Here is a 21,232-nt window from a genome sequence, read left to right as displayed (position 1 = left end):
GCGTTCCGGGGCAGGTGTAACCGCCGCGCCCGGCCCCGCCCCCGCCGCGGGTCGGGACACTGATGGGCCGGTGAAGGCGGGGTCGGGGGAAAAAACTGGCGGCTCCTTACGCTCGTCCCGTTGCCTGGTGACGGGGAGGAGGCGGAGCCAACGAGCTAAAGGAGGCGGGGTCTGCACGGAAGGGGCAGGCGTCAGAGAGGCGGCCGCGCAGCCGCCCTTTCTTCTCTCCCGCAGGCGCGCCGGGATCGGCGCCTTGCTTCGCCCCCGCCCTGGAGTCCGTCGTGCGCACGCGCGGACCGAGTGGCCGCCTCCGCCCCTCGCAGGGCTCGCGGCTGGGTTCGTGTCCGGCGCCCGGGCAGATACTGTGGGAGACGTCCGGGAGCCGGTGAACCGAGCGCTCTCGAGGGAGGGCGCGGGAGGTCGGGCGCTGGAAGAAGGACCGCGGGGGAGCGGCTGCCGTGTCCACCGCGGCTGCGGAAAATGGTGTTCGAGTCGGTGGTCGTAGACGTGTTGAACCGGTTCTTGGGGGACTATGTGGTGAACCTGGACACGTCCCAGCTCACTCTGGGCATCTGGGGAGGTAACGAGACCGCCGCCGCCCCTCAATCTCGTTTTCCTTCCGGCGCCCGGTTGCCGGAGCCCGGCTTTGCTGTCTCGGGGCCTGGGGCCCCTCGCTCGCCGGGCGCCACCACCTGCCGCCGCCCGCCTCGGGGTTAAATTACGTCAAACCCGGCGGCAGTTCCAGGGCCTGTGCCCGCCAGTTGTTCGTATTCTGTCAGGAGGGGGCTCGGGGGCCGTGCGGGATGAAAAGTCCCCCTTTTCCGAGCCGGGCGGCAGCGGGGACCCGCGGCGGACTCCGAGGGCGTGGGGGGCAGATCGCGCCCAGGCGCCGTTCCCAGCCCGTCGCCCCGAGCTGTCCCGCTTCAGGTGTGCGGGGCGTGGGGGAGGCCCCGAGACGCCCCCGGGGTCCTGTTGTACCCCCTGGGGTTATGACGGAGGCTCGGGAGAGCCCACGGAGGGGCGCACGTTGCCTCGCACGTGAAGACAAGGCGCCGGCGACCGAAGACGTCCTCTCGCCTCCCTCCTTCCCCAGCCGGCGCGTGTGGCTAACCGTGGTGTCCGCTCGGCTCCCCTCTGCGGCCGCGCCGGCCGGATTCGGGTTGCTGGCCTGGCTTCGGCTGATAACAGAAAGCGAAACTCCTGTGCACCATCAACTCAAATGATGGGCTGTTTTCTGTTCACAGCCCGACACCCAGGAGTGGGTCACGCTTGCAAGGCTTTGGGATTTTGTGGGTCAGAGTGATTGCTTCTTAAGAAACGAGGTGCGCTGTGCAACGTCTCAGACCTACAAAGGACGGGGAGGAACGTGCACTTAGAATGCTTAGATGAAGGACCAAAGCTTTACTTTGTATCCGTGCACTTCGGCGCTCTGTCTTATTTGGAGAGTTATTATTAGTGCTTTCAGCTGTTTTTGTCTTCTACCCTTCTTTATCTTAAGCACCCGTTGTAAATTAGATTCCTTTCCCCTACGAAATGAATCTCCTAGGCCAAAATTAGGGTTATTTATTTATTTATTTATTTGGACTTAACTGTTACTCTGTACACACTTTCAACCCTCTTCTGAGCTACTCGTTTATCTTGATTTTTCTCCTTTATGAAAGCGTGTGAGTAGATCATTAGTTTGATAGAACCTCTTGTTACTGCTGTTGGTGTCTAGTACCATGACAGAGCATGAACTTCCTGCAAGAACTAGGGACGTGGGCGCCAGCTCTGCATCTCTGACCCGTATCAGAAACTTGAAGGTTGTTTTATTTGTTTTGCTTCTCATTTGCAGAGTAAAAATAATACTCTTTGTCTTCACACACCTCAGAAGGAAGCCTTGAAAACGTTTTGTAGTGTGCTTTGATCTGTAGTGGAAGGTTGCTTCTGCATTCCAGGCGGGATCTGTGTAGAGTGTGATTTATGCGTGAATTTATTTAAAATTGTATACAGTAAAATTCACTCTTGTGATGTACGGTTCTGTCTTTCTTGACAAGTGCAATGTCCCGGAAAGTATCCACTGTCACACTCATTCCAAAAAGTTCCTCAGGATGTCAAAATTCCCTCTACAGCCCCTTTTCAGTCTACCCTTTCCAGCCCCCGTATTTCCTGGAAACCACTGATCTGTTTCCATCCTTACGTTTTGTCTGACCATCTGTCCTTTCTTTCTTTCAAAATATTTTATTTATTTATTTGACACACACACACACACACACACACACACAGAGAACACACAAGGAGGCAGAGCAGCAGGGAGAGGGAGAGTAAAGGGAGAAGCAGGCTCTGCACGGAGCAGGGAGCCCAGTGCCCAGCTAGATCCCAAGATCCTGGGATCATGACCTTGAGTGGAAGGCAGAAGAAGCTTTAACGGACTGAGCCAGGGAAGCGCCCCAGTTTTGTCTTTTCTAGAGTGCCATATAAATGGAAGCTTTTGGGGGGTCTGATTGCTTTTACTTGGTTTCACTCTTTTCACTTGTTACATAAAGTGAATTTGAGAGTCATCCATGTGTTGCAGGCACCGGTATTTCATTCCTATATTTTTTGAGTGGTTTTTTTTTTTTTTTTTTTTTTTAAGATTTTTAAATTATTGGACACAGAGAGAGCAATCACAAATAGGCAGAGCTGCAGGCGGGGGCGGGGGAGGGAGCAGGCTCCCTACTGAGTAGGGATGCCCTATGCGGGACTGGATCCCAGGACCCTGAGATCATGACCTGAGCCAAAGGCAGAGGCTTCACCCCCTGAGCCACCCAGGCGCCCCTTGGTGTTTTTTATATGGCTGTGTTCTAAATGTTTATCTGCTGGTTTCCCTTCCTGGCCATTACGAATAATAGAGCTGTTAATAAACATTCATGTACAGTTTTTTTGTGTGAAAATAAATTTTTGTTTCTCTTGGTTTAATGCCTGAAAGTGGGATTGCAAGGTTTTATGGTAAATGAACATTGAACTTCTGTGAAACTATGGAGCTGCTTTTCAAAGCAGCTGTACCATTTTGCAATCCCGCCAGCATTGTTTGAGTGCATAGTTGCTCTGCACCTTCACTAGCATTTAGTATTGTCATTTAAAAAACGTTTCTTAAGCCATTCTAATAGGTATATAGTGCTAAAGTATTGTGGTTTTAATTTGCATACCTTGATTGATTAAAGATGTTGAGCATCTTTTCATATTCTTTGCTGTTTATATAGTTCCTTCGCTGAAGAGTCTGTTCAGATCGTCAGCTTATTTTAAACTGACTTTTTTTCCTTTATCTGTTGAGATTAATTTACATACCTTTAAGTTTACCATTTTAAAAATGTTACTTGTTAGCATAGTTGACATACAATGTTATATTAGTTCTAGGTGTGTAACAATGATTCGACAATTCTAAAGGTTATGAAATGCTCACCATGATAAATGTTGTCACCATCTGTTGCCTTACAGTATCACAGTATTGACTTCCTTCTGTCTGCTGTATTTTTTCTCTTGAATTCACCCTTCTGAAATGTACAATGAAGTGTTTTTTATGATGGTCACAAAATTATGCAACTATCACCACTAATTCTAGAACATTTTCAACACTCCCAAGTAAACCCCATCCATATCCATTCGCAGTCACTCTCAAATTCTCTGCTGATCTCCCGAACCCCACCTCCAGCAATTACTAATCTACTTTATGTCTCTATGGATTTACCAGTACTGGACATTTCACTTAAATGCAGTCATGCAGTGTAGATGGACTTTTGTTTCTGGCTTCTTTCACTTTGTTTTTTTGAGCTTCGTGTTGTAGCATGTATCACTTTTTTTTTTTTTAAGATTTATTTTATTTATTTATTTGACAGACAGAGATCACAAGTTGGCGAGAGGCAGGCAGAGAGAGAGGAGGAAGCAGGCTTCTCGAAGAGCAGAGAGCCCGATGCGGGGCTTGATCCCAGGACCCTGGGATCATGACCTGAGCTGAAGGCAGTGGCTTAATCCACTAAGCCACCCTGGCACCCCAGCATTATCACTTTTTAATGACAGAGTAATAATCCATTGTGTGAATAGATCACATTTTGTTTATCCATTCACCAAGTTGTCATTTAAATTATTCCTACTTTTGGGGTTTTATGAGGAATGCTGCTAAGAACATTCATATATACAAGTTTTCTTGTGGGCATATGTTTTAAGTTTTCTTGGTGTATGCCTAGATGTAGAACTGCTGAATCATATGGTAACTCTGACTTCTACAAAGGAACTGCCAAACTCTTTTACCAAAGTATTTTCTTATTGTTAAGTGTTGAAAGTTCTTTACATATTATGAGTAAAGAGTCCTTTTGTCAGATAAGTGATTCGAAGATATTTTCTTTCATTCCCTTTCAAGTCTGTCTTTTGCAAAGCAAAAGTGTAATTTTTCGATTTAAATTTAAAATTTCGATCAAGTCCACTGTAGCAGAAACTTTTCATGAGTCATGCTTTGGTGTATATATGAAATCTGCCTTCCCAGAAGTCAAAGATTTTCTCCTGTGTTTTCTTGGAGAAGTTTTATAATTTAAATGTAGATTTCTGATCCATTTTTATATAAGGTGTGGTATAGGTTGAAGGTTGATGTTCATTTGTTTGTATGTGGTTGCAAATGTCCAATTGTTGCAGCACCACTTGCCGAAAGGACTATCGTTTCTCCATTGAATTATTTTTGCACTTTTGAAAAAAATTGGACTTTATATTGTATGGGTTTATTTTTGGATTGTAATGTTTTGATAATACATGTGTCCATTATTTCAACAATACCACACTTGTCTTGATAACTCTTGCTTTATAGTAAGTCTTGAAATCAGGTAGCAGGATCCGTCTAACTTTGGTAGTTATGAAATTTTTTAAACAACATATTAGTGTTTTATGTATAGAAGTTGGTTATATTGATAAATGAAGCTTTTAGTGCGTAAGAAATCCTTTGAGGATTTAAAAAGCAGTAATTTTTTCTTTTAAGATTTTATTTATTTGACAGAGATCACAAAAAGGCAGAGAAGCAGGCAGAGAGGAGGAAGCAGTCTCCCTGCTGAGCAGAAGCCTCATGCGAGACTTGATCCCAGGACCCTGGGATCATGACCTGAGCCGAAAGCAGAGGAAAAAGCAGTAATTTTGATAAACTTAAAAATACTTGAAAATTTCAGTAATAGAAACTAGATGCTGCATAGGAGAATTGTAAGACTTAATATTTTGTAGTCTAATATCAGAAAGACCTATTGGTTTTAAATGTATGCTTTTGCTAGGTATCTGTAATCAGCTAATTTCACTGTTAGCATATTAATAATGTTAATTACTATTCAGAAGTTACATGGGTGTCTTCAAATCTAAGAATGGGTAGTGTTCTGAAAATTTGTTTCTGAGACAATTTTTTGGAACTTGAGATCCATTTTTCCTTGGAGATACTGTTATATGAATGAAGAGTTTCTAAAAATTGATGTACTTACAATGTAGCAGAACAGTGGTAGTATAGTGGGCCCTATAGGAAGTAGGCTGAGTGCAGGAAGCATTTATTTTGTGAGAAGGGAAAGAGGAATTGAACTTTATCTCACACTCTTGGTGAATTTTGATATTGGTATCCTTTGTATGCACTGCTATTTATAATTCTCCACCCCTTTTTATAAGTCATCTACTTAGGGAGGTAGTGGTGCTTCATAGATCGTGCTGAGATTCATCTTCGATCTTTTCTAGGCAATCTAGAATTTCAAGAGCTAGGCTGCATCAGAATCAGCCATATGTGTTTGTTACGGATACAGATTTCTGAACTGTTGTCCAGAGAGTATAATGGATTTATGTGACATAGAAATGGATTTATGTGACATAGTACACCAAAATCTTTTTTTTTTTTTTTTTTTTAAATAACGCAGGATTGTGATGGACAGCTAGGTGCATTTTTAGAGCACTTTCAGGCAAAAGTATTAGAAATTCAGAGACAGAAGCAATGTGATAGAATTACCATTTGTAGTGTAAGGAATACTGTACTTTATAGCTCCTTCTGTAGTCTTGTTTCGTCTCTCTCTTTGTTTTCTTTAAAATTATAAAACTCATAAATTTGCAGGTTTTTTGTTTGTTTGTTTTTGGTTTTGGTGGTGGCTATTACACCGACATTGTTTTGCAACCTTAGAAACTTCGATTTCTTGTTTTTGTTTTTAACTAGCATATTTTATTTTTGAAATGTTGTTCAGGGGAAGGGTCAGAGAGAGAGGGAGAGAGAGAATCCCAAACAGACTCTGTGCTGGGGCACAGAGCTGGATTTGGGGCTCCATCTCACAACTCTTAGATCAGGACCAGAGCCGAAACCAAGAATGGGTTCCTCAAACGACCGAGCCAACCATGTACCCTATTTCTTCTTTTCTAATATATGCATTCAGTGGTAAATTCCTTTCTAAGCCTTGCTTTTGCTGCATGTCCAATTATGAAAACTGTATTTTCATTTGATTCAAGATACTTTGCAGTTTCTTTTGAGATGACTTCTTGGGCGATGTGTGCTTTTAAATTAATATTTATTAAATCTTCAGATATTTTGTGAGTTTCTAACTTTCTTTTTGTTAACTGATTTCTAGTTTAATTCCATTGTAGTCTGAAAGCAGATTTTGTATGGCTTTAATCCCTTAAATTTGTTAATGTATGTTTTATGGCCCAGAGTTTGGTTTACTGTGGTGAATGTTCTGTGTGAGCTTGAGAAGAATATGTATTCTGTTATTGTAAGAAATGTTCTGTAAGAGGCATCATATAATATTTGGTCTTCTGTGTTTGGCTTATTTCATGTATTAGCGTAATGTCTTCAGCATTCATCTGTTGCAGCATATATCAGAATTTTACTCATTTTTAAAGCTGAACATTATTTATTTTTTGTATATATCCCATTTTGTTTCTCTGTTCATCTGTAAATAGACAACATGGGTTGCTTCTACCTATTGGCTGTCGTGAATCATGGCCCTACAAACATCAGTGTGCAAATAGATCTGTTTTGGTATATACCCACAAGTGGAATTGCTGGTTAATTCTTTTTTTTGAGGAAGTGTCATACTCCTTTCCAGATGTACCATTTTACATTTTCACTAACAGTGCAAAAGGGTTCTAATTTCTCCACATGAGCTCAGAAACACTTGTTATTTTCTATTTTATTCATAGTAGCCATCCTCATGGGTGTGAGGTACTATCTCATTTTTACTGACTTGCATTTCTTTGATGATTAGTGCTGTTGGATATCTTCTCATTGGTTAATGGCCATTTATAGGTCTTCTTTGGAAAAATGTCTTTTGAAGACCTTTGGCCGCCCTTTAATTGGGTTGCCTTTTTTTTTTTTTTAAATAGAGTTGTAGGAGTTCTTTATATACTGATACTGACCTTTTATCAGATAAGAGATGGGCAAATACTATTGCCTTTTCATTGTTGAGAATGCCCTATGATGCACAAAAGTTTTTACTTTTGATGAAATCTAGCTCATCATTTGTTTTTCCTGTGCTTTTTGGTATTATAATCATCCAAAAGAAATCATTGCCAAATTGACTCATGGAATTTTTCACTTATGTTTTCCTTTTAGATTTTTATAGTTTTCAATATGAAATTTGAGTCTTTGATCTACTTTCAGTTAATTTTTGGTTATGGTTTATGGTAACCCAGCTTCATCTTTTGCAAGTGAGTATCATTTTCCAGCAGTTTTTCGTGACATTTCCAAGTTGAATGATCTTGGCAGCCTTATCAAATTCATTTGCCTGTATATGTGAGAATTTATTTCTCATCTCTTGTGTTCTGTTCCATTGGTCTGTGTGTTTGTATATGGTACCACACTGTTTCGATTACTATGTTTTCGTATTAAGTTTGGAAATCGGGAAGAGTGAGACTTCTGGTTTTCTTCTCCCCGCCCCATAAAACAAAAGATTGTTTTAACAATGGAGGTGTCCCTTGTGATTCCATGTGAATTTAAAAATGGATAAATATTGTTTTTTCCCCCCCCGTGGGACAACATCCTTTAACTAATCCATTTTTCTTTCTTTTTTTGAAGATTTTTATTTATAGATTATTCATTTGAGGGATAGAGAACAAGCAGGGGGAGGGGCAGAGGGAGAGGGAGAAGCAGGTTCCCTGCTAGGCAGGGAGCCCCACGCAGGACTCAATCCCAGGACCCCAAGATCACAACCCGAACTGAAGGCAGGTGCCCAACCGACTGAGCCATTCTGGTGCCCCAAATATTGGGATTTTAATATTGATTGTATTGAGTCTGTAATTTGCTTTGGGTAGTATTTTCGTCTTAACAATATTAAGTCTTCCAGTCTATGAATATGGGATGGATGTCTTCCAGGTTCTGTGTGCCTTTAATGTCGTTCAGCAGTGTTTTATATAAAGTTTGAAGGTACAAGTCCTTTGGTTAAGTTTATTCCTAAGTGCTTTATTATTTTCCATGCTATTTAATTAATTTATTTTATTTTATTTTTAAAAGATTTATTTATTTATTTATTTGACACAGAGTTCACAAGTAGGCAGAGAGGCAGGCAGAGAGAGAGGGGGAAGCAGGCTCCCTGTTGAATAGAGAGCCAAATGCGGATCTCGATCCCGGGATCCTGGGATCATGACCTGTCTAAAGGCAGAGGCTTAACCCACTGAGCCACCGAGGCACCCCAAGATTATCCATTTCTTGATGATTCATTAGTAGTAGGGTGTGTTTTTCAAGGACTTTATCCATTTGATCTAGGATATCCAGTTTGTTGATGTACCGTTGTTCATAGTACTCTTATAATCTTTTTTATTTTTCTGTAAAATTGGTAGTATCCTCTCCTAGATTCCTGATTTCAGTTGTTTAATTCTTTTCTTTTTCTTAGTTTATGAGCTAAAGATTTTTGAGGAGCCAGATTTTGATCTCAGCAGTTTTCTTTATTGGGTTTCGTGTTCTCCATCTTATGATTTCTGTTCTAAACTTTATTCCTTCTGGTAGCTATGGGTTTAGTTAATCTCTGTTTCTTTCAGGTACAAATTTAAGGTGTTAATTTGGGATATTATTTTTTAATGTGAACACTTACAGCTGCTAAGTATTTCCAGGACTGTCTTTACCACAGCCTATAAATTTTGGTATGTTGTGCTTTCATTTTAATTTTTCTTAAGTTTCAAAAGTTTTTCTTGTGATTCCTTTTTTCTTGCGATATCTTCTAAAAGATACTTTATAGGATTTCAGTCTCTTAAAATTTAGATTTTTGTTGTTGTTGTTGCCTAATATATGGCCTGTCCTGAAGAATGTTCCATGAGTACTTGAGAAAATTGTGTATTTTGCTCTTATTGAGTAGAGTGTTTCTTGTATGTTTTTAAAATTCAGCTTGTTTCCTTCTTAATCTTCTCTCTGGAGGTTCTGTCTGTTATTGAAGTTGTGTGCTGAAACCTCCTACCATTACTGTAGAGTTGTTTCTTTCTTCTTATCTGTCATTGTTTGCTTCAGATTGTGCTCTTGTGTTTGGTGAATTGAATTTAGTGAACGGACACTTTTATCATTAGATGACGTCCCTCTTCACCTCTTCTAATAGCTTTTGACTTACAGTCTCTTGTCTGGTATATGTATAGCCACATCTGGTCTCTTGTTATTATTTGCATAGGAAATCTTGTGCAGTTTTTTTCACTTAAATTTTAACCTTTCTATGTTCTTAGAGCTATAGGGCCATCATGTTTTGTTTGGCTTTAAATACATTCTGCCTGTGTCTTTTGAGGGGGGAGTTTAAACTGTTTACATTTATTTATTTTCAAATTTTTATTTAAATTTAATTAGTTCACATAGAGTGTAATGCTAGTGTTAAGTGTAGAATTTAATATGCAACACCCAGTGCTCATCACAACAGGTGCCCTCCTTTATCCCCATCACCTATTTAACCCATCCCCCTGCCCACCTCCCCACAGTAACTGTTAGATTGTTCCGGATAGTTAATAGTGTGTTTCTTGGTTTGTATATTTTTGTTTTTTTATTATTATTTTTTAAAGATTTTATTTATTTGACAGACAGAGATCACAAGTAGGCAGAGAGGCAGGCAGAGAGAGAGGGGGAGAAGCAGGCTCCCTGCTGAGCAGAGAGCAGGATTCGATGTGGGGCTCCATTCCAGGACCCTGGGATCATGACCTGAGCTGAAGGCAGAGGCTTTAACCCACTGAGCCACCCAGGTGCCCTCGGTTTGCATATTTTAAAAATTACTTATTTCTTACTCCTGTGTTCATCTGTTTTGTTTCTTAAATTCCACATAAGAGTGAAATAATATGGTATTTCTCTCACTGACTTATTTCATTTAGTATAATACTCCCTAGCTCCATACATGTCTTGAAAATGGCAAGATTTCATTTGGTTTTATGACTGCATAATATTTCATTGTGTATGTGTGTACACACACACACACACACACACACACACCATACCTTCTTAAACTGTTTATGTTTAAAGTAATTACTGATAGGGAAGGCTTACTATTTTCACTTTGTTAATTATTTTCTGCATGTCTTATAACTGTTTGTTTTAACTTACTTTTTCCCTTTGTATTCATTCTTTTTAGTGATCCGGTTTTTTTTTAAGTCATGCATATACTTTCTTTTTTTATAATTTTTTAAAAGATTTTATTTATTTATCTGACAGAGATCACAAGTAGGCAGAGAAGTAGGCAGAGAGAGAGAGAGGAGGAAGCAGGCTCCCTGCTGAGCAGAGAGCCAGATGCAGGGCTCGATCCCAGGACTCTGGGATCATGACCTGAGCCGAAGGCAGAGGCTGTAACCCACTGAGCCACCCAGGCGCCCCAGTGATCCGTTTTGATTTTATTTCCTTTTTGTATATTCTGTAGGTATTTTTTTTTGTGGTTCCACAGGAATTACATATAATATCTTAATGTATAAGAATATATCTTAAACTGATACCTAATTTTAATCTCATACAATAATTTCACTTTTTTACAGCTTGCGTCTCCAACTTTGTTATTGATGTAATAGATGACATTTTTACACATTATGTAACTATAAACAGAGTTACAATCTTTAAGTTCTTTTGTTTTTAAAATTTTAATTAAAAATTTATAATTTATAAATTATATATATTATGTACAATATATAAAATTATATAAATAAAAATAAATATAACATTTAAATTAAATTTAAATTAAATAAATATGAAATTTAAATAAAAATTTAAATTAAATTTTAAAAAATAAAGAATAAAATATGGAGTTACAAAGTAAAATTATAATAGTTTTCATATTGTCCATGCACTTGCCGTTACTGTAGTAACTTACCATTACTACAGCTTTGAGTTACTACCCAGCATCTTTTCTTTTCTTTTTTTTTTTTTTTTAAGATTATTTGGGAGAGAGCGTGTGTGTGCATGAGTGCAGGGAGGGGCAAAGGGAGGGAACCTTCAAGCCGATTCCCTGTTGAACATGGAGCCCAGTGTTGGGCTGATCGTATGACCCCTGAAATCAGGACTTGAGCTGGAACTAAGTCAGACACTCAACTGATTGAGCCACCTAGGTGCCCGATGCCCAGCGTCCTTTCTGTTCAGCCGGACGGACTCTAAGGTTTCTTATAAGACAGATCTACTGTTTGTGAACTCCCTCAGGTTTTGTTTATCTGAGAGTATCTTAAGATTTTCTCATTTTTAAAAGAAGATTTCATTTATTTATTTGACATACAGAGATCACAAGTAGGCAGAGAGACAGAGAGAAGAGGAGGCAGGCTCCTTGCTGAGCAGAGAGCCTGATGTTGGACTTGATCCCAGGACCCTGGGATCCTGAGCCAAAGGCAGAGGCCTTAATCCACTGAGCCACCCAGACACCCAAGATTTTCCCAGTTTTTGAAGCACATGTAATACTTTGTTGAATATAATGTTCTTGGTTAACTTCTTTTTTCTTTAACCACTCTAAATATATCATTCTCTGTAAAGTTTCTGCTCAGAAATCCAGTGATAATCTTCTTGAAGATCTTGTGTAGAAGTCAAATCACTTTTGCTTTTAATATTCAGTGTTGCTGATGATCACGTTTCTTGGTTGAGATTCTTGGATTTCTGTATACATAGCTTTCCTCAAATTTGGGAAATTTTTGGATGTTACTTCAACTAAGCTTTCTGCCTCTGTCCTCCTTTTGGGACTCTCATAATGCTATTGATGCATTTAAACATGTCGTTCATAAGTCTATTTGGCTCTGTTCACTTTTTTCTTTTTCTTTTCTTTCTTTCTTTCTTTCTTTCTTTTTTTTTTTCCATCACTACATTTTCAGGTGATAAGTTTTCAAGTTTGCTAATTCATACTTTGTCTGTTGGAGTCTGTTTTGGATGTTCTCTGGTGAAATTTTCAATTCAGTTATTCCTTGTACCTCTGTTGGGGAATGTGTGTGTTTTCTCTGCCTTTGTTCAAGATTTTTCTTTTTGTTGTTTCTGGCTTAATTTACATACAGCATTGTGTAAGGTTAAGGTGCACAACATATTGATTTGCTTTGTGTGATTATGGTGGTAGCTTCACTAACATCTCTTTCATGTCACATGATCATCATTTCTTTTTTGTGGTTCAAACATTAGAGATCTAGTGTCTTTGCAACTTTGAAATACATTGTACAGTATGGTTGGTTATAATGCACTGTGGTGTGCATTAGATTTCCAGAACTTAATCATTTCCTAGTTGTAAGTTTGTATCTTTAAACATAATTTCCCCAGTTCCCCCATGTCCTAGCCCCTGGTAAACAGGATTCTACTCTCTGTTTTTTAAGAGTTCAAGCTGTTTAGATTTTACATATAAACAATATCATATTATATTTCTCTTTCTATGTCTAAGCATAATGCTACCGAAGTCCATCAGTGTTGTCACAGATGGCAGGATTTCATTCTTTCTCATGGCTGAATAATTTCTGTTGCATGCATTTATACAATATCATATCTTTATCCATTCATCTGTTGATGGACAGTTAGGTTGTTTCCTTATCTTGGCTCTTGGGAAAAATGCTGCAATAAACATTGGAGTGCAGATAATCTTTTCAACGTCCTAGATTTTTTTTTTTTTTTTGCCCCTATACCCGGAAGAGATCTTTTTGGATCATATTCAAGTTTTTTGTTTTGTTTTGTTTTGTTTTGTTTGTTTTTTTGATTTCCTGTAGTTTGGTTATGATATGCTTAGTTGTAAATTTTTTGTTATTTCCCTGCCTTGTGTTCTGAGTTTTCTGGATCTGTGGTTTGGTGTTTTTAACATTAATTTTCGAAATTTATCAGTCATTAATACTTCATATATTTGCTTCTCTTTTTTTCCTTTTGGTATTCCTGTTGAGCATATGTTACAGCTTTTACAGTTGTCCTGTGGTTCTTGGACATTACTATTTTTTCTTTTATTTTTCTCCTTGCATCTCAGGTTGGGAAATTTATATATATGTATCTTCAAGCTCACGGATACTGGATCTTATAAATTTTCAGTTGTTCATCATAAGTATATTTAAATACAGCTCTTTTTTTTCATACTTGTATTTTATGCAGCTTTACTAGAGTCCTGTTATTTGTATATTTCTGATTAAAATGTTTACATTACAGTGGGCTATAACCACTGAGGTGAAAATATACAATAAATGATGTTTTGGTCATACATAACAATTCTTAGACTCTAAGTTGAAGAACGAGGGTGAGCTAATAAGATTACAAATTATTTTGTTTTCTATATGCACATCATTTATATTTTTTCTTTCCTTTATAACATTTAAGGATGAAGTATGCCTTTTTAAAATGAAAGATACTTTAATATTACTTTTTAAATCTTTTTTAGGAGCTGTGGCCTTGAAGAATCTTGAAATTAAAGAAAATGCTCTGGTAGGTTTTTTTTTTTCCTTCCGTCTTAGGTTCTGTTTATTTTAGAGAGAAAGAGTGTGAGGTGGGGAAGGGTAGAGGGAGAGGGAGAGAGAATCTGCACAGAATATTCCCTGCTGAGTGGGTAGCCTGATGCATGGCCCAATCCCGTGACCCTGAGATCGTGACCTGAGCCAAAATCAGGGGTCAGACCCTGACTGAGCCCCCAGGTACCCCTGTGGTAGGTTTTGAGTATAAAAAACATATGTTTATAACTATGTAGACTTCTCGATTTACTTTGTTATCTTAAATTATTCAAACTTTGAGAAAACCTTTTAAAAATAATTTTTGCAAAATGTGGATTTTATAAAGTCGACTTTTCTTCTCCTTAAAAAGCACAAACTGACAGTATAATTTTCCCCATTAAAAATTTCCTAATTTTTTTTCTTTCTAGATGATTTTATTTTAAATGGTTAATTGATCTTTCCTGTAGTCTTCAATATTTTTGATGCCATGGTAATCATTTTTTACCCAAGAATTCAGTGATACTAATTAAATTTATGATTTGTACAACTATCATCCAATATTTTTGTCTGTAACTTTTCCCTAGGTCAAAGGAAGCCCTATAACCATTAAGAAATAAGTCCCTATTCCGGTTCTGTGTAGACCCTGTTAACCGCTAATCTACTTTCTGACTCTCTGAATTTGCCTATTCCATATAGCTCACATAAGTAGAATCATGTTGTGTCTGCCATACTCTATTCAACGTTTTTCACTTAGCATAATTCCTTGTTTGTATCAGAACATTATTTCTTTCCGTGGCTACATAATTCCGCTGTATCTATATGCAGCGTTTTCTTTATCCATTCATATATTGATGGACACTCCAGTCGTTTCTGCCTTTTGGGTCTTGTGAATAATGTTGCTGTAACGTTGGCAATATACATGTCTGTTCAGTTACCTATTTTCCGTCCCCATGGGTAAATGCCTATTAGTGGATTTTATGGTAATTTTGTGTTTAGCCTTTTTAAGAACTGCCATTCTGTTTTCCATGGTAGCTGAACCATTTTATATTCCTATCACCAACACAGGTGGTTTTGTTTCTCCACATTTTTGCTAATGTTTATTTTTTTAGTATTCTTTTAAAAAAATTTTAAGTATAATCTCCCCAGTATGGGGCTCAAATTCATGACCCCAAGATCAAAAGTCACATGCTCTACTGACTGACTCAGCTAGGCACTATTTTTTATTTTTTGATAATACCTTAATAGATATCTTCATAGATAACTTAACATATTTATATCTTAATAGATATAAAGTGGTATTTGTTTTCCCTCATCCGATTATGATTTGCTAAGCTTATCCCCATTTGCGTTGCCTTATGCCTCTGTTGACTATGTCCTTTGTTCTAATGTTTTCAATCTCAGTGAAATTTCATCTGTTTTATTTTGTTGCTCATGTCTTTGTTATATCCAAGAAGTTGTTGCCAGATCTGATGTCAAGATTTTACCAAATATTTTCTTCTAAGGGTTTTGTAGTTTTAGTTCTTATGTTTAGGTCTTATATTGATTTTGGGTTAATTTTTATATGCAGTTATAAGGTAAGGGTCTAAATTCACTTTTATGTGTGGATATTGAGTTTTCTCAGCACTACTTAATGAAAAAGTTGTCCTTTTCCCTGATGGATGGGGAGAAATTTTTTGAGGATATTTTTTGCAAAATGGAGTTTTAACCTCTCTGTGAGGACCAACTTTTAGTGAAATTTCCCACCACCCCTCCTCCCCCCATACAGTGTAAAAGCAGTATGATTTTGGTATGGGTAACTTAGGTGGTCTGTATTACCATAGAGCTTTTCCCCTATCTACTTAAAAATGATTAGTCTCCCTGAATTTTGTGGATTTGAGAATATTACAGTTATGTATCTTTAAATAAGTGTTAAGGATAAAAAAAAAAGGTGTGAGTTAACGTAAACACTTTAAATAATTTTAGGAAAGAAAAAAGTGCCTTCTATTTTGTTGGCCTGCATATGTCCTAATATTTTATATATGATGTTTTTGTAGAGTCAACTGGATGTACCTTTTAAAGTTAAAGTTGGTCATATAGGTAAGCTTTGCTTATTATTTGAATGTCGTGCTTGCTGGGCATAGAGTAAGAATTATATACTTAGTATCTTTTTAATGTGGTATTTTTAATGTTTCCGAGCACTAATTGAAAAATCATATATTCTCATCTGGGTGGAACTTAGTTGTGTAACTTAAAAGTACCATGTGGTCCATATATCCCTTGATTAAAAACTCTGAAATTATACATCTTGTTAGAGTGTTAAAAATGATTTAATTGAGAGCCAGTTTGTTTAATAGCATAACTATCTTGGTTTCTTAGGTTTCTGACCAGTTACTGCTGTACTCTGATAGATCGTGGGTCTGTGGTCTAAGGAGTCAGGTACACATCTTCCAGATAGTGTGGCTGGGGACGAGTCAGAAACTTAGATTCTGAGGTAGTTTGCATGCCTCTGTCCTAGCCCCTGTCATTCTTTAATATCATTATTTATTTTTTTCTTCTATTATGACAGCACATTTCTTAAGTTGGTTTAATTTTTACTCTCACCACTTAGTACAATACCTGGCAAATAGTAGGGACACAATTTGTTGAGTGAAAGAAGTATACATTTCCAAATGGGTAGTATAGGATTACAACTAATTTTATAGAAACATATTTTCCAAGATTTTATTTATTTGGGAGAGAGGAGAGAGAATGATTTGACGAGGGGCAGGAGAGAGAGAATCTTTAGGCAGGCTCTGCTGAGTACAGTCAGTGGAGGGGCTTGATTCTATGACCTTGAGATCATCAGCTGAGCCAGAACCAAGAGTCATACACTCAACTGATTGAGCCACACAGGTGCCCCTCCCCTTGCTGTTGTTGAGTGTTGTTAATCTTACGCTCTTTCAGAGTTTCCTCATTTAGCATGCAAAATTACATATGTAGCAAGTATAAGAAACACATATGTATTTTAAAAGTAGTTATATTTATGTGGAAGATTTTTGGAATTGTCTTTTTTACTATTTTTTTGTATTTTCCAAATTTCCTGAAAGTATAAAGTCAAGTTTTATGAAAGCACTTTATACTGAGAGAAAAAAAATTTGAATCAAATTTACTGGTGAAAATGGAACATTATTGACTTGGTTTGTGTTTCTTTGATTACTTAATGCTATTTTGTCATTGTTCTTTTTCTTTTGTTTATTTACTTTTTTGGATTCTTAATGGATATGTATGTGTGTAAGCAGTCTACCTGATAATCAGATTTGTCAATTATTTTTTCTAATGTGTTCATTCTGGTTATATTTTGGACTGTACACAAATTTGAAATGGTCATTATCTTCTCTGATTTTATAATTTAGAAAGTCATCTGTCTTTTAGAAATCAGATGGTTTGGTTCTTTTTCTCTGGATTGATATCGTAAGATGAAATCCTTTTTTCAGTTTGGATTTTTTTTAAACATGGAATTTTGGGGTTATGTAATGAGAAATGTCTATGTAGATTTTTTTCCCTTCCCCAGTTACTAACTAGTTAATGTAGCCGTTGTGTTGTTAATCGTTCCCTTGTCAATTATGACAGCTATTTCTAAGTTATTTGACTCATGCTTTCTAAAAAATTTTAAAGTATTTTAAAACTATTCTGAAAGTTTTCTTTTTATGCCTCCCCCTCACTTCTGTTGTCACAAGACTAGAATCAGTATAATGAAGACCTTACAGCATATTTTTTAGTTTAAGAAATCTAATGCTTTAAGAAATACTTTGCTGATAGACTGTAGTAAAACATTTTCATTAGTTTGAATGATTTTCTAATCTTGTCCATGGTCTTTGATAATTACCATAGAAATTTGCGCATACACTTGCAATGATATTCATACACACATATTATGTATATAGTCTATATGTGAAAATACACTTTTCAGTTTTATAGTCTACACTTTGAAAGTGTCATATAAATACTAACAGTGATTTAGAGTATGAGTTGGGGAAATCAGAATTATAATAACAAGGGTTGTTGGTTAATTGCAGAAGAATACTAATGTTTGTGGTGAAGATTGTCATAAAGAGAAACTTACACATTTTTAGAATATCATTTGGTAGATTTTCCAACAGTTCTGATAGACACGATTTCCAATCATTACAACAAAGGCTTATTGTTTGTAGTTGTAAAATAGCTTTGTCACTTTGTTAGTTCTTCGAATGCCTGATAGAAAATAGGCTGGCCAAAGGAATATTGAAAAAGAACGCCAAAGTTGGTGGCATCACAATTCCAGACTTCAAGCTCTATTACAAAGCTGTCATCATCAAGACAGTATGGTACTGCCACAAAAACAGACACATATATCAATGGAACAGAGTAGAGAGCCCAGAAATAGACCCTCCACTCTGTGGTCAACTAATCTTTGACAAAGCAGGAAAGAATGTCCAATGGAAAAAAGACAGCCTCTTCAACAAATGGCGCTGGGAAAATTGGACAGCCACATACAGAAAAATGAAATTGGCAGGCGAGAATTCTACCACTGAACCACCCATGCCAGAAAAATGAAATTGGACCATTTCCTCACACCACACATGAAAATAGACTCAAAATAGATGAAGGACCTCAATGTGAGAAAGGAATCCATCAAAATCCTTGAGGAGAACCCAGGCAGCAACCTCTTCGACCTCAGCTGCAGCAACTTCTTCCTAGAAACATTGCCGAAGGCAAGGGAAGCAAGGGCAAAATGAACTATTGGGGACTTCATCAAGATTGAAAGCTTTTGCACAGCCAAGGAAACAGTTAACAAAACCAAAAGACAACTGACAGAATGGGAGAAGATATTTGCAAACGACATATCAGATAAAGGGCTAGTATCCAAAATCTATAAAGAGCTTAGCAAACTCAACACCCAAAGAACAAATAATCCAATCAAGAAATGGGGAGAGGACATGAACAGACATTTCTGCAAAGGAGACATCCAGGTGGCCAACAGACACATGAAAAAGTGTTCCACGTCACTTGGCATCAGGGAAATCCAAATCAAAACCACAATGAGATACCACCTCACATCAATCAGAATGGCTAAAATTAACAAGTCCGGAAACAACAGATGCTGGTGAGGATGCGGAGAAAGGGGAACCCTCCTACACTCTTGGTGGGAATGTAAGCTGGTGCAACCACTCTGAAAACAGCATGGAAGTTCCTCAAAAAGTTGAAAATAGAGCTACCCTACCACCCAGCAATTGCTCTACTGGGTATTTACCCTAAAGATACAAATGTAGGGGCACGTGCACCTGAATGTTTATAGCAGCAATGTCCACAATAGCCAAACTATGGAAAGAACCTAGATGTCCATTAACAGATGAATGGATAAAGAAGAAGTGGTATATATACACAATGGAATACTATGCTGCCATCAAAAGAAATGAAACCTTGCCTTTTGTGACAACATGGATGGAACTAGAGGGTATTATGCTTAGCGAAATAAGTCATTTGGAGAAAGACAACTATCATATGATCTCCCTGATATGAGGAAGTGGAGATGCAACGTCGGGTTTTGGGGAGTAGGAAAAGAATAAATGAAACAAGGCGGGATTGGGAGGGAGACAAACCATAAGAGACTCTTAATCTCACAAAACAAACTGAGGGTTGCCAGGGGGAGGGGAGTAGGGAGAGGGTGGTTGGGTTATGGACATTGGGAGGGTATGTGCTATGGTGAGTGCTGTGAAGTGTGTAAACCTGGTGATTCATAGACCTGTACCTCTGGGGCTAATAATACATTATATGCTTATAAAAAAATTAGGCTAGCAATAAATGTGGTTGAATGAATAATAATATTTTTTGTCCTTATTCTAAAAATTCATGTAGGTAATCTTAATCTTACAATTCCATGGAAAAACCTGTATACTCAACCAGTTGAAGCTTTCCTGGGAGACATTTATTTACTCATAGTGCCTTCTTCTAGTAAGTCAACTTTTAAACATTATAACTTAAAGTACTTTTATTTGTGAGTGGAAGAATCTTTATATTTGATAATTATACTCAAAATACTTCTGGTGAATTTTTTGAGATACTTCTATATTTAAATTAGCATTCAGAAATTCACATTAAATTGATTTTTACTCCAAATTATTGCAGACTTTGAATTCATGGATTATTTTCAAGGATATATTTTAGAATGGTTATGCTTAAAGTTAAAGTAACTAAGTATTCTTTCTTATGCTTCCTGTAGAAATAAAATATGATCCTTTAAAAGAAGAAAAACAACTCTTGGAAGCAAAACAACATGAACTTAAACGAATAGAAGAAGCAAAACAAAAAGTAGCTGATCAAGGTAAAGGAAACAGTAAATAAAAATGATAATAAGAAAAAGAGAAAAGACCTAAATATCACATATGAATATTATTTGTCTCTGGAGGCATTAAAATTATTTAGCGAATGAGGGAATCTTATTATGTGGGGAATTTTAATGTGGTTTGTATATTTTATCGTGTTTACAGAAATTCTATAGAAACTTACTCTATGACAATAAGTGTATGGTTAGTTTTTAAGTATAATAATTTTATCAAGTATATTTTGTTTTATAGCTTTAAAAAAATATTCGATTATATCACTTCTTAATTTTTTGGGTGTACCTAGTCCTTTGATATATTTATGTTTTCCCATATTTATTTGTTTACTTTTGGGTTCATATCTTTTCCTGTTCAGCCTAGACCAGAATAGTCCATTACTTTAACACTTCACTTTTCTCAGTGGAAGGGGTGTCCTGCAGAAATCGCCTTCTCTTCCCCTTGTGCAGTGGTCACTATCAGCCGGTACTTTTTTGTACTCTGTTCTCTCTAGTGTAGCTTTCTCCTTAGTATGGAAATATACTGTAATATGTTAATATGTCTTATCTTTAAACACAAAATGATCTTCCAAACCCAGTTATCTGCTTACCTTCTGTTCTCCCTCCTTCATTTAGTAGCTAACTATCTTACAAATATATGTATACTTACATTGCCAACATTGCCATGCATTTATTTGTTCAATAAAAAAGTGAAATCCAGAGTAAACATTTCACCTTTTGACAAAGAGGTGAAAACAGTAAAGGAGATTTAACAATAACTTCTGGTGACACTTCTTATATTGTTTTTTCTTCTCTCAGTTCTTTCATATCTAAAGTAGTTGCTCACCACTATGCCCAATCATTTTATTGTGGGCGCCTGGGTGACTCAGTTGGTTAAGTGTCTGCGTTCGGCTCAGCTCATGATCCTGGAGTTGTGGGAGCAAGCCCTGCATCCGGCTCCCTGCTCAGTAGAGAACCTGCTTCTCCCTTTGCTCATCACCCAACTCATGCTATCTTGCTCACTTGCTCTCTCTCAAAGAAATAAATAAATTCTTAAAAAGTCTGGCTAGTAGAACTGTCATCAGATTTTTCTTAGGAATAGTT

At 37.5% G+C, this 21,232-nt stretch overlaps 1 protein-coding gene across 5 annotated transcripts in view; it reads left to right on the top strand.

Annotated features, from left to right (window-relative positions):
* Positions 1–341: 341 nt before the first annotated feature.
* The window catches only part of VPS13A (vacuolar protein sorting 13 homolog A), a 230,244-nt gene continuing 209,353 nt past the window's right edge, over positions 342–21,232 (top strand). For all 5 annotated transcript variants that reach the window (XR_006608221.1, XM_045085368.1, XM_045085367.1 and 2 more), the window contains exons 1-5: positions 342–580; positions 13,770–13,813; positions 15,849–15,891; positions 19,669–19,764; positions 20,033–20,134. Coding sequence is in view for 4 of the 5 variants with exons in the window: in XM_045085368.1 (XP_044941303.1) it covers positions 481–580; positions 13,770–13,813; positions 15,849–15,891; positions 19,669–19,764; positions 20,033–20,134 (385 nt within the window). In the remaining variant the exon portion in view is untranslated. The remainder of the gene's footprint in view (positions 581–13,769; positions 13,814–15,848; positions 15,892–19,668; positions 19,765–20,032; positions 20,135–21,232) is intronic.

This window comes from Mustela putorius, unplaced genomic scaffold, assembly GCF_011764305.1.
Source record: "Mustela putorius furo isolate JIRA1106 unplaced genomic scaffold, ASM1176430v1.1 tig00000854_pilon_pilon_pilon, whole genome shotgun sequence".
NCBI lineage: Eukaryota > Metazoa > Chordata > Mammalia > Carnivora > Mustelidae > Mustela > Mustela putorius.
Note: the sequence above shows the minus strand (reverse complement) of the source record. Positions and strands in the feature narration are given on the sequence as shown.